The sequence below is a fragment of the Poecile atricapillus genome, chromosome Z (genome assembly GCF_030490865.1).
Source record: "Poecile atricapillus isolate bPoeAtr1 chromosome Z, bPoeAtr1.hap1, whole genome shotgun sequence".
Classification (NCBI taxonomy): Eukaryota; Metazoa; Chordata; class Aves; order Passeriformes; family Paridae; genus Poecile; species Poecile atricapillus.
This window is the reverse complement of record NC_081289.1, coordinates 37,405,771-37,424,245: the sequence shown is the minus strand read 5'-3', so window position 1 is coordinate 37,424,245 and position 18,475 is coordinate 37,405,771. Positions and strand designations below refer to the sequence as shown.

The 18,475-nt window shown below is 36.9% G+C and overlaps 1 protein-coding gene across 2 annotated transcripts in view; it reads right to left on the bottom strand.

Annotated features, from left to right (window-relative positions):
• Positions 1-3,839: 3,839 nt before the first annotated feature.
• The window catches only part of LOC131593015 (protein phosphatase 1 regulatory subunit 12A-like), a 112,178-nt gene continuing 97,542 nt past the window's right edge, over positions 3,840-18,475 (bottom strand). The window contains exons 22-26 of one of the 2 annotated variants that reach the window (XM_058865154.1): positions 17,825-17,929; positions 16,887-16,934; positions 12,431-12,481; positions 10,681-10,842; positions 3,840-5,992 (exon numbers count right to left, since the gene is read on the bottom strand). In XM_058865154.1, coding sequence (XP_058721137.1) covers positions 10,708-10,842; positions 12,431-12,481; positions 16,887-16,934; positions 17,825-17,929 — 339 coding nt within the window. In that variant the 3' untranslated portion in view covers positions 3,840-5,992; positions 10,681-10,707. The remainder of the gene's footprint in view (positions 5,993-10,680; positions 10,843-12,430; positions 12,482-16,886; positions 16,935-17,824; positions 17,930-18,475) is intronic. The other variant, XM_058865155.1, reaches the window with a different exon arrangement.

Here is an 18,475-nt window from a genome sequence, read left to right as displayed (position 1 = left end):
TGCATCGCCAATAGCCATGGGTTAAGTGGGAGGAAAGAACTTAGTCTAATTTGGTGCTTTTCATACAGCTAAAACCAGAGAGGTGAGCTGCTAACAGCTGAAGAATCACCGACACTACCTGCGGTTGATGTAAATGCAGATTTGTATTTTTAAACAAACTTTTTCATTAACTCTTCTTTCTGGGCAGTGACCAGACTGTGTGGCAAGATGTGTAGACTGTGTAATTTTGTGTAGATGTGTAGTTTGTACCAGCTGATGTAAAACCTACGCTCTTTTCCTTGGCAGATTTGGGGTATAGGCCCAAGTAACCACATGCAGAGAGCAGTAGCTTCATTTTAGCTGCGAAATAGCAATTCCCTTAGATCAGGTCTGTCTTTTCTGCAAACAGAGGCATCATTAAAACGTGCATATACGAAGCCACAGACAAGGGCAACAGGACTGTTTTCTGTCTGGGGAAAGATGAAGGTCCGTGGGAGGTGTAGCAGCCAGCCCTGCTGAGGTCCCACCCAAGGCAGTGCGGCAGGCGCTGGTTTGCTCAAAGAGCAACTCAGCCCAGTGAGTCTCTGCTCCAAGGACACTGTAGAGTAATGCGGGCAGCACAGGAAGACGGTACCAAATAAATAAATAGGCTCTTTCCCAGCATCCACCATACTTGATTGTGTTTGTTTTGTTGTGTTTTTTTTTTTTTTTTCCCTTCTCCAGCAAATAAAGCAAAGGGAAAAGACCACACCAGAAGATGAATTGCACTGTCTTGGCTAACTATTTCTGCTAAGCTTGAATAGGTTTGCAAAACAGACATGTAGAACTCAAGCAAGAAGGGAAAAATAATTAGAGTTGGAATGTGGGGCTTTTGTCCCTGCTGTAATTGTCCCTGGGCCAGATGAGAAACATTAGACATCCAACAGGTGATGTTTTCAGATGAAAGAACTGAACAGCTCCTCCTTTCTCGAAAGGCTACATACTTTTCCTATCTAATCAGTGATACAAAATGGGGAGGTGCTGACACAAGCAGGAATAGCTCATTACCTCATCAGTATGGCAGCAGCTGTCCCTTTAAAGTAAGAAATTAATTGTGAGTTTGGGAGGTTTTGTTTTGGTTTTTAATTCTGTCTCCAGTGCATGAACCTCCAGTCACCTTTAGGACTGTTCTAGTCTTATTTTACACCTATATTGAGGCTGAGCATAGTATTATTTCCTACTACTCTCTAAACAGCTCCACTGCTGCTCCTGCAAACAAAACAAGTATTTTTTTGTAACTCCAGTTGCCAGCATTTTTTCATTCATTATAGGTGGCTTTAAGAACTTGAGGAAGCTGAATCAGACATTACACAGCTAAATGTGTGTACATAAACATTAACAGCAAGAGCTTCTTCTGAAAAACTTCAGAGCATTTCTTCTGTTCCCCAGCAGACAGACTGGCCATCCCTATGTGGAAAAAAACCTGTAATTCCACAGAGGTGATCAGCAGAGCTGCAACAGAACTGTTCAACAGAACCTTTAAAGTAAGTGGGAAAGCAACCCCCTACAATGCAGTGACAACTGCTTCTTCTGTCTATTTCAAAACACTCTCCCCCAAAAACTGTGTAATGGCTGTGGAGTTTGTTTTCTTGGGTTTTTTAAATGTATATTACATAGTGAATTTGTGTCATGGCTTTGCTATGACAGTCCTCTGGATTGTAACTGAAAAGTTTCATCTATAAAACATAATAAACATAATAAAACATTATTAATCCCTGCTGCACAATTAAAGTTCCATCATTGTCTACTGGCTACACTGTACCATGTCAAGTTAGAGAAACTGAAGCTACTACTATGAGGTGAAAAGTGACTTTAAGAGTAACTAAAAATGAGACTGTTTACACTTTTCATACTGCACAGGCCTCAGCTGCCAAGAGCCCTTGCCCACTTTTTCTTCCAGGGAGGCCCAGCCTGGAGCTTCTCAGGACCCATAGCTGCACCACATTTCAGCATGGCAGATTTGGCCGCCTCCATTTACACTTCTGTCACAAGACCACAAGCAACACCGCAGAGACAAAAGGGTCCATGTTCCTTTCTTGAGGAGCTGATGTGCTACTGAGATGAGTAATACCTCAAGATGGCCATAAAGGAACAAAAAGTGTCAGCTGTGGGAAGTCAAGACACTTCCAGGATCACCAGATGAAGTACAAGTCAGTGTAATGATTATTTCATACTCAATTTAGAAATAAATTAATTCCTCCTTTGAACAGTGTTATGAGCCAGCATCCAGCCATAACTCATAGTGTTGGCTGCATAGTGTTCTCTGTTCAGGAGCTTGGATGAGATGGGGCCTTGGAACTCTTGACTTGGGGCCAATTTTGTTCTGATGCCATCATGCAAACCATTCATTTTCTGACATGGTCTTGCCTTTCCTAGTCTGACATCATGGCGTACTTCTTCCTCACCCCCTGCTCTTTTTTTGGTGTAGGTTTCCTGTCTACCATCGTATTTTGCCATTATGCCATCACTCTGGGCTATAAACCTCATGGTTATGCCAGCTAGCAGGGGTAGGAGCCTTCTCAGATGATTTGTGTCTGATAGAGGTGAAATAATTAAAAATTTTCCCTCAGCACACATCTCCTAAGGCACATATCTTCAGAAACCCAAAAGTATGCCTTTTTCCTTGTCTAAAACATATGTAACTACTCTTCCTAAAACAGAAATGAGAGGACCCTTGTATGGCAACCCATTTGCTCCTATGGCAGCAGATGAGTAGTGGCCAGGAATACTGGACAAGTAAGATTAATACCAGCTTAATGTTCACGTAGCACAACTCAAGTTTAGCTGGGACAGTACTTCTAAATGAAAGAATTCTGAGATTCACATTTTGTACTTGGTGCTGAGTAAAGAAATGCACTGACTTGCACATTATGAATTGTAAAGGTGCTTTTGGGGATCTGGCAAAGAAAGAGCAGTAAACCAGTATGGCAGTAAGAATTAGGAATACTCAGAGGAAATTGTTTATAAGGAAGACAAGGTGGGCAAAAAAAGAAATTCCAGCTCCTGTGTTTTTTCTTCTAGGTAACTGCTATTGTTTGGAGCCTTAAAAGTCAGGCAGCCCTTATGAAGCCATGCTTCCTGCACTCTCCTCCCACTTGAGTGTCCTGTATTCATTCCTCCTCCCCAGGTTATGGCTCCCTCCACGGCTGGAGCTGGTTCTGGGCAGGCCCTTTGCCTCTTCACTCTCCATACCAGCTACTTCCATGCCTCTGTATCTGATGTTAATTCTGGACACATAGATCCCTTTCCACACTGTCACAAGTCCCCTGAAAATCTAAGTAGCTGGTTTGAATTACCATTTAAGGCATTAGTCATTTAAAGAAGCTTGTCAGAGTCACCAGCCAGCAATAATACACTTCTTCCATGCAAACAGTCTCCTAAACAATAAAAGTCTTCCACGACCCATTTTTCTCTGTTATAGCTGGATTTTCTGGGGATGTAATAGATCTTCAACACAATCAGGAACAATAAGACAATGACACAAGTTTAGCAATTGCTTTGTGAGATTAGGTTAATATCACGTAAAAAATGGTTCTCAGATTCTGCACACAGACAGGTTTATGTAAAATATATAAACATTTGTCCAAGTTGTTACAGATTGCATAAATATGGCATTTTTTTACTGTTGCATTTACAGATGTGCATGTACAATGATGTGCAAATAATCACAATCTGATTACAATCTTTGAAAGGTACTTGAACCTTGCATCCAAGTAACACAATGAATGAAAAATGCCCACCAAAGAATTTAAATAGCAAACTTATAACATGGTTTAAATTCATAACAAATTTCAATGTCTTATCAGTAAAACTTTCACACATTTAAAATATTTTGTATTCATTTTATTTGTATATGTCAAAATACATTTTTTTTTCCAAAATAGTGGGTTTTGCAACTAGTTTCATGCAGATACAAGGTCTGCTCAGTACTACCAATAAAATCAATATAGCACAGTAGCCATTCATTTTTTTAGATATAAAGAATAAATAACCTAAATATAAAACACTAAAATATTAGAAACACGTATTTAATCATTCACAGGCACCCAAACTTTACCAAATATAATCCAGAATATGCCTAACTGTCTTGTAACAGAACTCAATATGTTGCAGCCATTCAATTCTTTATTTTATGTTAGCATAAGACAATGGAAGTCCCTATGGTTCAGACCCACCTCTCATACAGATCAATTACAATATCTCAAACTATCCGTGTACCTTTAAAATCAAAAATCCTGAGCTTGGTAGTAAGAGCATAACCTTACATCTTCAAAAAACCAATCAACAGAGAGAGGACATCATGTCTTCCTTACCAAAACATATCCCACCCCTGTAAAGCTAACCCTCCCACCCCCCAAGTAGGCAGTAGAACACAATGACCTTTTTAAATGAAGGGGTACAAATTCACATTTAATATAGTATACAATATAATCAATAATACAATAGCTACTACAAGCTTTACAATGTACAATTTGTTTTAATGGCTGATCTGTTCAGTGGTTTTAGGCAATAAACTATGTGCCAATAGGATGTCATATTTTGAATGGTTTAGTGAATATATAAAAGCTGTTTCTAACAAAAACGATCTTCACTTAAGTACTTTTTTTTGTTTTTAAAGGCCACTGAAATGTATAAAATGGTCTGACATGGTGTTATCAAATTGGATGCCTTCTCACAGGGCAACAACAGTGCATATAAACATTATTGTGAGTGTAATGGGTTATGCTTTTCAAATGATTTAGTACATTACTTTGGCTAGCACAACAGTTTTGGACAGCACTCAGATAAATACAGGTATGTGAAATGTAGTGAAGCAGTTATATTTATGCTCTTTTTTATTATGGTGAACACTATCAAATGAAAAAAAAGGGACAAAAAGATAATAAAGTTTTTATATAGTTTAGACCTTTTGTAAAGATAGGGCTCCATACAATGTACAATGTCTAAATTCTTTATACCATAAAAATTAACGAACTTTGTTAAACACACTATTCTGGATAGCCTAATTTGCATTAACAGACATTTGCAATAGGGAAATATATTCAAGCATGCCACGTGGTGGTCTGAAAAATCAAACCAGTACACATTTATATATACAGCATCACTCAGTACCTGCTCAAATGAATGTGACGATTACAGGATCTAACGTCTTTCACTACAAACTCCTTTTTTTTTCTTTTTTTTTTTTAAAGTGACCAATAAAGGCAGAAAACAGGACTCTTAAAATATTTCTAGTTTCAACTGACTTTTAAAGCATTTTGTATAGGAAATAAATGCATATTGCACAAACAGTGAAAGCAAATGTTCCACCAAACATCTCTGTTCCAGGTGGTTGGACAATACAACTCTAGTTAGCTACACAAATTATGTAATTTAAAAGGGTGTGTGGTCTCTGCAAATGGTAAAGCTGTGAAAACACTGTACAAGAAAATCTGGTACATGAAAAATTAGAAGGGAAAAAAAAATCCAAACTTAAATCTTAAAGAAAAACTGAGTATAGGAAAAAAATGGGAATTGTGGCACAACAAAAACATTATTGAGTAACTGTCGTCTGTGAGAGCTGAAAGCTTTTGTTGATGTAAAAGTGTTTATGTACAACTAAGGCTTACTGGTTAAATATCTGAGGCGTATCTGGCCTTGAATACTTTCCTTATTATGCTGTGGCTGTAAACAAGATTTCTCAGTCATTTTATCTTCTCAGCAGCTGCATTATAACAGAAACAATGATCTTGATACAAAAAACACACAGGTAAGAGGGTGTTTGGCAGGATATCTGAAAATGACAGTCTCCGAAGGATCTTCCCACACTTCCAGTGACTGCCATACCATGGTCCACTGGAGTTACTCGTGATGTGCAATACCGTTACTTGCTGCTGTAGTAAACCCTTTATTTGGAAAGTTTGCTTATAACTCTGATCAAGGCCCCATTTTCATCTTTTAGCCTCTGGTTGTCTGCCTTCAGGTCTGGTAGCATCTATGAAAAATGAAACACGATGGTTATTTGCTGTTACACCCCAAGTAAAAGCAGCAAGACTAGGCAAGGACTGTGAGTAAAAATCTTTATTCAGCTTAAGTATCTTGGCAGTTCTCACACTTCATATCAGCAGTTCAGAAAAATCTCCCCTTTTATCATGATACATTTAAGGGTTAGAGATTAGAAGTTTTTATTTGCTTGGACTAGATGCAGTAAAACTCAGTGGTGCAGATGACCAGCCTCTGACAAAAGCATTTATAGTAGCATGAGGAAAGTAATGAAATACTTCAAATTCCAGCGAGGAGGAAGGGGGGTGGGCGGAAAATTAACTACCAACAATTTAAAGAGGATTGTCTATACTGCACTTGCAGAGTTTCAAAAAAACATGCTGTGGCTAAGCATCTCTACCACTGTGCTCTTGGATGATTTCATCCCGATCAGATACAGTGTGATTCAGCTTGTTAGCTCATAGCATTAATCCTCCAACCACTTCCAAAGTCATGTTGAAGCACACATCCTGTAATTTGAGATCATGTCCCTGAATAGCATAGCTCACACAAGATCAGATCACTGAAAGAGATCATAGCAACACCAGGCTACACACTCAGGCAGACAGGTTAGGGAACGGCAAGTTACGGCTGCCAAAGGAGATGGGTGACACACAAGCACAAAAGCTGCAAGGCAGAAGCCAAATGAGGTGAGAGTTGGACTGCATCAGATAGGAAAGAAAGACAAGTCAGGGCACAGAGATTGGTACTGGAAGAATTCAGCTTGCCAGAGAAACCAGAAATTATCTCAACAGTTCTGTGCATCTACATTCACACACTGATAACAAACCACCTATCACACTCATGGCTATTACACCTATGAATTCAAGTAGGGGTTTTACACAGGAGGTAACAGCTTATTCTTGCACAGTGGTTGCTCAGTAACCTCAAGTGCAAGTGTATGCAGGAAGTCTGAGTTCAGCTACCAACCAACCTATGTAACACCTGGTACCCTATTCTTTGTTATTTTCTTGGCACTAGTTTGTTTTCATTTTATCCAAACAAAATCATACTTTCAATCCCATTATATTCAGAATATTATAATGGAATAGTAAGAACTGAGAAGTTTAAAAACACAGGGTTAATTAACTGTGCACTAGAGGCTTCATTTCTACATCTCCTTCTGTCCACACTCACTGCACTGAACTGCAGACCCCTTCACAGGAAAACAGAGTGGTGAACTGAAAATGACTGAGGTTGTACATCTCTAGTTTCTTTCCCTATAAATACCAAAATATGTGAAAGGAAGTTGACAGGATATAATAATCAGAAAAAAGGTGGTCTCTAAAATTAGAATAGGCAAAAATCATTCTGATGTCCTTGATTTCAACTCTGTTTTATGGTGGAGTTTAGGGGAAGCCACCTAAGTTGAGCTCTTCAGAGTCACAGAGAAGCTTCAATTATAGTCAAGTGAGAGCTGTGCTCTGAACAAAATGAGCTGTAAAATGCTGATTACTTTCAAAAACCATGTCAATATGTTTGAAATAGGACAACATGAGCGATCTTTTTGCAATTTTCAATCATAATTGTTTAAATCTAAAAAAAATAACTGTAAAAAATAACTGTAAAAATCGGTAAAAAATAACTACTGTTGTCCAAGATAGGGATCATATCCATATAATATGCAAGTGTCTGCAAACAATGGAACAATATGTTCAGGCAAACCAACCAAAACCTCTTCTTTCTCTTTTCCATTCTGCTACAAGTTTCATACCAAAGGTACTGGGTGAAACCACAACAGCCCTTATCTAGCCATGCACAGGGAATCAAGGGAGTCTGGTTTTGTACTGGTTAAATCGGTACTTTGAAAAGTAGTGTTGTGTGTGCATTCCAATGAAACCTCAAAGTAAAGCCAGGAATGTCACAGTCCTCTTTCAACCTACTGAGCAGGGAGGGAGCTGCAGCCCATAATGGTTAATTACATAGAGACAGACCCACAGAGAGGTAGATTTTCTGGTGAACTACTTTAACAAAATCCACTGTTCGAAATTAGAGCTTTAACATAATCCAGTACCATTATATATCTGCAAATCTGTAGGCAGATTTTAAACCTGATTCAATTAATAGGCAGAACAGGTCATAAGAAAATATTTTATTTTTTGCTGTGAGTTTGCTAGAGAATAGAGGAAGACTGATTAGAGACAAAAGGGTTATATGACAAGATAAAATGGCATCCAGTTGCACTAGGAGAGGTTTATATTGCATAAAGGAAAAATTTCTTCACCAAGATGGTTGTCACGCAAGACTGCCCAGGGAAGTGGTGGAGTCGCTATCCCTAAAAGTATTTAAAGGATGTTTAGATGTGGCTTGCAGAGACATAGTTTAGGGATGGTTGTTCTGGGGTACTGGTCAGACTTGATCTTGGAGGTCTTTTCCAATCTAAATAATTCTTTGATTCTGTGAATAGCAGGAGATTCATCAGGAAGGGTAAGCACAAATAACCTAAAATACTTACACTTCTCATCTATACTAATCCCCATATACTTTAAACAATTCTCTTGGAGCAGTATATTTCTGTGGGCACTCAAACTTTTCATGCAGTGATACCATACATCTTGTCAACAGGGAGGAAAAAGATGCCTTCGCAGTAAATGCAGTAAAATTACAGTAACATACTGCACTTTGAATTCCAATTTGCTTCTCACTAAAACAGCCAAGTATCTTCCTGTGATGAGATTCTAGCATAAGATTAAAAATGCACTGTTTTGTCTGTCTGTATCATGACTAGCCAGTAACTTTGCAGTGTTACCATTCAGCAAATAATGATTCAATATGATCTGGCATATGTGGAGCCATCTCAGATCTGTACAGTAATAATCATGTCTGTTTTTGCTGAAGGATTTACCAGTTTGTAGGTATGAAACAACTTGAGTAATAAAGATTACAAAAAGCTCATGAACTGCTGAAGTACCTGTTCAGATTACTCAGGCACACTGCTATTGTTCACCTACCATCAAACTGTCAAGGCTCCCTGCTGTGTTTCCACTGCTTTTTTGCTGGTCAGGATACTCAACCTCCACAATGACCTGCCATTTTAAACTCCTGCTATGATGAGGAATACTGAATGGTTTTCTGTGATTAGCACCCCAAATGGCTTACCATGCTTAAAGTAATACCAATGGCTAGAAAAAAAAAAAAAGACATTATGGATGTGTAGCTGTGGTCAGCAGTCATTAGATTAGCTCAGCTGTGTTGAAAAAACACATTGTTTTGCTGAGGCTGATATAAGACAACTGCCCTAAAGGGACAGCTCTCCCTCCTTAGGTAGCAGTGTGCTCCAGCTGCTTTCTGCACAGTTAATTTAGTGATCCAACAATACTGTGGTGAGATGGATCAAGTACTATTATGAATAAAGGGATTTGTTTTCAGCCAGGTCAGTGAGCTGACTTCCACTTGTCCAGTAAGGGCTAACACTAGGGAGCATTGAGGAATGCAGGGTCTGGATCAGGAACACTACATCCTAATGTTAGTCCAATTCCAGAAAGACACCGAGCAAAAGGATAAACCTCTTCATTTCAGGCCTCTCAGTGGGGAAAACCTGAGATCAGATTCTGTGCAGAATGCACACGCATCATGTTCCTTTCTAAGCTGGAAGGAGGGGTAGATGAAGCAGTTTAGTGGGAGTCACCCTGCAGAAGGCTGTTTATTTTTTTCAACTACACATCTTAAAAGCTCACTGTAACCTCCAGCCTAGACACTTGTTATATTTAAGAGGAAGAAAGGCATATAGATTTGTCAGAGAATGAAACCACATTTAAGTTTTGAACCTTCCATGGGTTTCTGAAACAACCCTGCAATAACACTAAGAACAACAGACTAGAATTGTTTTCCAAGATGAAACTCAAAGCAGTTCATACCTTTATCAGAAGGGGTCTGAACCAATCTGACACACTAGGCAGAGGTTTTTTGTGTCTGTGATTTTACAGTCCATGCATTGTAGACTCTCATCCACATGGCCTATTTTTATAGCAATATAAATCAATAATCTTAACTCTGCACTAGAACTGGATGTTTTAAATTGTCTAGGTAAGAATAAGGATTAGCAAGACCCAAATGGGAAGTTAATACATGAAAACAGCAATCAACTTGAAATCCCAATTAATTTCTGAAAAAACAATACTTTGGTCCCCTCTGAAACACACAAATGTAAGAAAAATGGTTGCTAATGCAACCATTCAGAAATGCACAGTACTGACCCCAGTTCTCAAACACTCTTTTGTTGTGACTAAACTTTTATCAACTCTATGCACTTAAACCAAACTGCAGTAAGAAAGCTCAAATCTTAATTTAAATTTGTTAGAAAACTAGAAGCAAATCTAGTTGAGCATTTACACAAACATCAAAACAAGAGACTTCAGTGTATCCTCATGCAAATCCAAATCCTTTCAGTTGTAGCCAAGGTTTTAACATGTCAAAGGTCTCCTGGACCCTTGTCAATTTATCTTCAAGGACAAGCTTCAGTGGTAGCAGGGACAATACCACACCATACCAGCACATCTGCAACACCTCTAGCTTGTACACTAGGCACCATGCTTTAGCTTTAGCCACACCTCCAGAACCGAGCAGCACTGAGTCAGTTTCTGACACACAAGTGTTAATGGTAAAATTCTGCCCAAGCACAAACTGAATGTCAACACCTGCCTGGCTAAACAAAGGAGAAGGAAGAGATTACAAGTCCACAGAGCGCAGTTGCCTACAGGACCCTGACAACTTGGCAAGCACTCGGGTCAAGGCCCTATTCTCAGTCACCAGCCGCTCATTTATGTGTTTCAAAGATTGAATCTGCTTTATTTGTTGCAGGTTCTGCAGGAATCAAAGAAATAGGAGTGAAAACAAGAAAAAAACCCTACATGTATATTAGATAGAGCAGAATTGAAGGAAAACTTAGAAGAGACAGTCCTGTTTAAAGTAAATAAGCCGCTGTGAAAGGAAAGTATCAAACAAGTGGCACATTCTTGAAAAGCAATCTAAGTACCAGTAGTGATTAGTCACAGCTTTCCAAAACAGTTCAGGATGCATTAACAATGAGAGCTATTCCTGGAATTCTTCACTTAACATCCTAATTGCACAAACTAAATCTCCTATTCAAAACCCTGTACATAATGATACATTTAACATATACTTTTTAACAACTGTGCAACAAACTATGGGAAGAATATTTAATGCTTAATTCAGAATTTTCACTTATTGCTTACTGAAAGCAAACGTTTGGAAAAGACAATATATTTGCATTCTCTATTTTTATCAGACCCCAAGCTTTCCATAGCTTACATCCTGTCTTCTACTCTTGGGCAGGCAAACTCTACCATAGTTTGTTTTTTCTATATTTCGCTTCTGAAGACCCCTCAAGGAATCACAGACCTTGTGTCCTCCCTTACAGCAAACTATCTTGGTCTAAATCCAAGGGAGCCAGAGGCATCACAGTTGCTCTTCTGCCTGTCAGCTTCAATTACTACAACAGAACTTGGTGCATGTATTTTAATGAAAAGTATTTGGAGGTTAATGCCATTTTCAAGCACCAGAGGGAGCTCAAAAATGAACTTAAAAGGAAACTTCTTATTCATCAGTGACAAATATCAAATGTCAAAATAATGGTACTTTAATATTCCACTTAAATTCTATGAGTTTGGTTGGCCATGTCCAACATATATATGAAAGCACATAGTAGAAAATAATCTCACTCAAATTCTCACCCTTTTTAATCATATCAGAGGGTTTAACATTGATAAGGAGTAGTTAAAGAATCCAAACAAAACAGAAATGGAATTTATTTTAAAGAGAATATTGCTTCTGAGATTCACTTTATACATAGTTGAAAAAAGCAGAAATCAATATGGTAAATCTTATTCATTTGTCAACAGCTCAAGTCTACCTACTGCATTTTGTTAATTAAAACCTGATTCACACTATACAAACAGAAATTTTTCTTTTGATATTGTTACGTGCCATCTAATTAACAAAGAACATGAGATAAAGATTGAAACAACATTTAATGATTAAATATCTATACAGTTATTTACTACCACTATTTAATAATAATGGGTTTTAATAATAGTAATTAGTAAAGAAAACTTACGAGTATCACATCAAAATTGTAGACCGCAATTCCATCTTGATTAGCTTAAGATATGTTTCACTCTAACCACCCCTGAAAGTTTCTTGTTAGCCATGTTATAGAATCCTAGAACTCAGCAGCTTCTCCACAACTGTACATGTACGGCTGCTTATGCCAGCACTGCAGCTCCACTACAAGCTGTGTGACAGGAGTGACTCTGACATGTTGTAACTTAGCTGTTTTCTAGTGAAATTGGAGACCAGTACTACTGCCAGACTGCAAGTCTCACTGACATAATAATACACTTTGTTATTAATGGCGTACTAATTTACTTACTTTCAGTTCCTCTTCCATTTCAGATATCCTTCTTTCTAGTGCTCTTCTTTCCTAAATCAGAAGATGTGTGTTAATGCTGAACAATACAATGTTTTAAAAATTACAGCTTGTAAATACTGTGGTAACAGTGAAATACTTCAAGTTTCAAAGATCATACAACCAAAAGCATAGTGTGGAGAGAAAACTTGTGATGGCAGTGATATATAGAAATTTGGTCAATATGGAATTTTAATATCCAAAGAGGAAGAGATATAGAAATTCGTATCAAGTCCTACAAAATATACCCCCTCCTTTTCACTAATTTAAAAAGTTTTTAAGTACAACTTGTTTGGATTTATTTTTCATGAGCTAGGCTTTTTTTAAGACCTTAATATCCAAGAAATGCAGAAAATTATCAGAAAAAAACAAGAATATTAAAAGATACAAGCACAAAAGCATACGCTTTCACAGACAAAGGTAGCTGAAACATCTATCTCAGCTCAGTGGGATCTGTCCACACTCCAAACTGCAACCTGATGTTGATACAACTGACATTACAGGACTTAGTTCAGTACCAAAGAAATCTAGTTACATGAGATCACCTGCTTTTTGAGAAAATGTTTCCTGAAGATTTTCTGCATTTCTCATATAGTTTAATTTTCCTTTTATTTCCCTTTTTACCTGAGAAGCAGAAGAAATTATCCTTTGTATATGAATTTGATTGCACTGATTATATAACCAAGCCAGCTTATGGAAAGTTAGCTTAGGATTTTCTATACTACACTGCAGTCTGCAGTGCAGATACGTTTTGATTTTGTTTAAACCTATTTTTCAACACATCTGACAGATGAGTAGCTAATGCAATAGACTTTGGGGCTTATAGCTTGATGCTTGCTTTCCTGTGTCAGACAATGCAGTGTATCTCACTTGAAAGCAGCTGCAGTTATCAGTACTCTACATTCAGATTTTTTTCCAGAGGGTGAGGCAAAAGCAACAGATTATTGCAAAGTGGACATATGCATCTGCATACAATGGTGTTATGCAAACAGCAAGCAGCATTGGCTGAGGTGTGTAAAACTTTGGTTAGATCATACCGCCCAGTAGATACTGACTCTTGCCGGACACCTTTCAGATATAAATCATTTGAATTTAGTTTAATCACAGTGCAATTACACACCAACATTTTCCCATTATAACAAACAACTTTAATTTTTATCAAAGTAATAAATATATTACTGCAGATGTTACTAATTAATGTACTTAACTCCTTCAAGTTAAGTTTTTTTATAGTAACAATGAGCATAAGTACCAGAGAGTTAACGGATGTAAATAACAAAAATCCCACACTGTCTTACAATACATAGAATTTTATCTGTTACCTACTAGTTTTACAGAATAACATACACTATGTGTTAATAATAAGCATTTGCTTAACTAGTATGTTGAGCTTGTTTATTAGCAATAAAAACCAATTCAGGAAAATCTTTAATTGAGTTTTTTATACTTCCCATTATACGAAAGAAACAAATAGATTGGTCTAGATATAATCTTGGGAAAACTGTTTGGTTCCTATTAGATGAAGCTATGCTCCTCTTTCTCTTGAATTGCTTACTCTTTTGGGAACTAGCTTGAGGGATGCCAGTGGAATAATACGCTGCAGTTTCATTGAGATGATTTGCCAGTATTATTTGATTATTTCCAGGACTCAAAGAAAGTATTTGAAATCTATGAGGTCTAAAATTTTATGATATACTGCCTCAACTCTGTAAGGTATACCAAGGAACATTCGTAACTCACAAAAAAAGAAAAAAAATACATGCTAATCTCTCATCTTAGAAAATGTAGTAGCTCATTTGTATTTATCAAAGCAATTAGGAGCCACAGGATTGTGCAGTAAGACTGAGGTACACAATTATATATATATACATATATATATATGAAAAACTGATCCCCCCCAGAGCTATCCAATTTTTAAGAAGTGAAACCAGATGTATATGCCTACATATATTTGTATATTTGATAATACAAAGAAATGCACCTCTCCACAATTCAAATTCCCAGCTGAAGAATTCTGAACTTGGGAAAAATTTGTTTCAAGGTACCTACAGTTTTCTGAATTCTAATACAGACTGAAACCTGTAAGTTTAAGTTTTGGTTTTATTATCACATCATACAACATTCTGCAAAGGGGTGTTAGCATATTTGGAAGAGTGAGAGGTTGTTAAAGAAACCCTTATTTTTTCCCATGTATTGCTTGGACCTTGCATGTGTGGTTTGATCTGTACCCCCATTCCCATGGAAATTGTCCCTTTCTGGTAAACAGTTTTCAAATGAACAATATTCACACTGCATCACCAAGTCACATCATGGAAACCCACTTCTGAAGGGTGAATTTAAATAAAATTCAAAGCCAATATATTTTGAATTTTATTAGAGTGAATATCTAGGCTTAATACATATTTTCTTCATTGAAAAGGTAGGTTTCAGATTGAAAATATCATAGAATGAAGATGCCTCCAGCTCTTTTTCTGTCGGCCTTTTATTTCTTACAATTTTTCCTCACTACTTTACTTTTGCCCTCTCCTCTTTATGTAATTTATATAAAATTTTTAGTTTCGTATTTTATTTTAGTATACTTGGAGAAGCATACTGAGAAAAGCTCTACAATTTCTTTTAATTTTTGCTTTTTTGTTATTACATTACACATTAAAATGGTGTCCTTAAATTATTGTTAAATGCTAAATTTGATACGCTTATTTCTAGAGATCAGCTGTTGATGACTAGCAGCTGAGAACCCCCTACTTCAGTCACATTTGAAGTGAAACTTCAGATTTAAACAACACAGAAAATACAATCATAAACATATTCCTCATTTAAATTCCTGTCTGAAAAGAAGTGTGTAATTACAAACAAGATTCAGATGTACAAATTTTGTGTAAATCCTGTTTCAGCCATACAGTACCCTAGGTTACGTACATACATCACTAAGTTCATTATTTTATCCACTAGCTCTAATACTAATACATTTAGGGAAAATAACACTTCAGAAAGACATTTTGCTGTTGGACTGAATGTCTTAAAAAAGTGCAAGAATTCCCGAAAAAGCCAGTTGTTTTAATGCAATGGCCTGTTTTGGGAGAAAGCAGTAATTCAAAACTGAAATAATGTCTATCTATGCAGTACTCCGTGTATTACCTATGAACCCACACAGTAATGGATGCAGCTACATCTATTAAATAATTAAATGTCCACTTGTGTGCCCATGCTAGCAAGCAAGGAACCAATTATCTGCTGCTGAAACCTTTCTACCGATGAAATCACTGCCCACACTAGGATGCCAAAAAATTAAGGAGAGAAATAGGTGCTAAACGGCAGCAATTAACTGCAGAGACTATTAAGACAAAGATAATGAAACTTCAGGAAGTGCCTGAAAGTACTTCTAGATCTCCATGTGCTCCTATAAAATCTGTTTGTTTATATATTGGAGAGTTTTGTATAACTTAAACTTGGTTTTGAAACCTAAAATACTGGGAAATCAATACAAAAGCCTAATGAATATGACATTTACTGGGGATAAATAAATGTTTACCACATCACTTCTTACTGTCAAAGCCTAATTTTTTTTCCAGATTGTCTCTAATGTGTCACTCCAGGATCAAGGGAATAGAATAGAATACGTGGTGTTCAGAGTCATGAAAGAAGCCAAGACCACTATAAAATCAAGGTAGTTTGCTTTACACTGCTGTGAAACTAAACTTTTACAGGGTTGCATTTTAAATTAGTATGAAACTACAGCCTAAAATTAACACGTGTCCAACTTCTGAAATAATTCCTGTGGTCTGTCTCACATATGAATTTACAGCATGACTCCTTTCCCATTCAATTTAAAGTTGTCTCTGACTTTGATGCCCGTCTTCCTGCGCTGCTTACTCATACTTCCACTTTCTCCACCTACCCCATTATCATATTCCTCTGGAAAAAGTTACAGTGTAAGGAAGGAGGTGGATAAAGATAATTTTATATCATTAGCAATTTTCAGGTCTCATGTCTGTGAGGCAGAAACAGCTGTTTCATTAACAACAATAATTGGTGCCTCTGGAAAGCTCTGAAGAAATTAACTTCTCTGTATCTTGGAAATGTGTTAAAAAATGAGACACAATGAATCTGCTTAACCCAACATAGTTGGGAATGCCAACATGGAGATGAGATGGAATAAGTGGCAGATCCATGGAGAGCAGTAGAGTTTAGAAACTGGTTATCACGAATGAACAAGCAAACTAAAGGCAATTCTTAAGAGCAATTCCCTTCTTACATTCATTGCCACTTTGAAACCTAAAATCCCCAAATCCTCTAAAAAATTCAAGTTATAAGAAAGGCTTCTATTCCTACTAAAATATATCTAAAACGGGTTGCAAAATAAATAAAATAAAACAAAGCTTGAATTGGAGCATTTAAAAGTTCTTTGGTAGAAACTCACCCTTTTCTCCATTTCCAAGAGTGATCTGTCAGCAAATCTTTCTTGTCTCTGAAACACAAAATTGATGAAGACATTGATATGTGCTTTAAAACAACACAGAACTGAGGAACAAACCAACTAGATATTTTAATATTCTGTCTGAAGTATGTAATAAAAAAAAACCATTTTAAAGTGTGTTCAGGGAAGTAACACTGAAATAAAGAATAAGCTGGATTTATCATGCACTTCAGTGACCATCCCTGTTATTTAATCACTACAAAGCCTTTGGCTAACAGGAGTAACATAATATTTCTATCTAAAAGCATTACAAAACAGACATCTTTTAAATGTTCTTCACTAACATTTGCAGGGTACACATCAAAGACAATTAAGTACAGATAAATTGTACCAAATATGATCCAACATGAAACATTCTACAGCAAGAGTAGACAAATTAAGACAAATCTAACTCCAGTGTATGTGTCTTGTGTAACTGTATGCAGCTCTGTTATGTGACAGCAGTTATTGGTAACAGGAGTGCACTGTTTGCTCTTCATTTCCAAGATAAAGCTATCTAACCAGCCAGGAAGGACTGGCAGGTTGTGCCAATTTACCAGCAGGTTTATGAACTAATTAATCAATCAATACCAACTGTCAGTTTGAATATAAGCTTAACAGTGTAGAAAATGTTTACTCCTACCCTACAAAAAGGTTGCATGCAGATACATGCTGGCAAGAAACACTACTTAAGTAAGCAAGAAGCAGCCCATTTTGTTCACAGCTGAAGACCAGAATAGTGACTATTTTCTATTTAGAAAGAGAGAAATACTCTTCTCCATCCCCATCTTCGGATAAAAAGCAAAGCTGATGCCTAGTAAAGAGTAGCCCATAGCCTGGGGTGCTTCTGGTTTATTACCTACACTGTTGGTTAAGCACATGCTTTTTTGTTTTATACAAACCTGAGTGGTCTTCTCCAACTGTAGCTTAAGATCTGTAAGTTCCATGTTGGTGTCATGTAACTGTGCTTTCAGTTTTTCATTTTCAGCTAGAATCTGTTCATAAAGCTAAGAGAAAATATTTGTTAAAAAATATCAGATAATAGTGAGATTAGGCAAAAAACTTCAAAAGTAGGATCGAACCATACGTTAACAAATACACTAACAATCTAAAAAGTAAAATAAAGATGTTTAAAATTAGCAAGCACTGTAAGGAATTGTCACTAAAAATTTCCAGAAACAAGCAGCTTTGTATAGGGAGCACACAACTTACCTTACACATAATTAAGCCACCTTTTTTTCTTCAGACTTCACAGATTACCCCACCACAGTAAACTTTTCAACAAACTTCCCCTCTATTTTAAAACAAGATCTAAACATATTTTTACCTTATATGTATGTAAGCCGGCAAACATACAATAAAAGGCTTCACATATGTGTACATCAGTTTTAATTATGTTTTTCTTATGATAAATACTATCATATTATTTTTTTTTATTTGACTGTATCTTGGCTCCTCCGGATTTCCTCCCTGCCTTGCAAAGTACAAAAGCCAGAAGCTGTTTCATAATATGTATTTTTCCCCACTGTAGTGGTTGTTGTGCTTTGCCATTC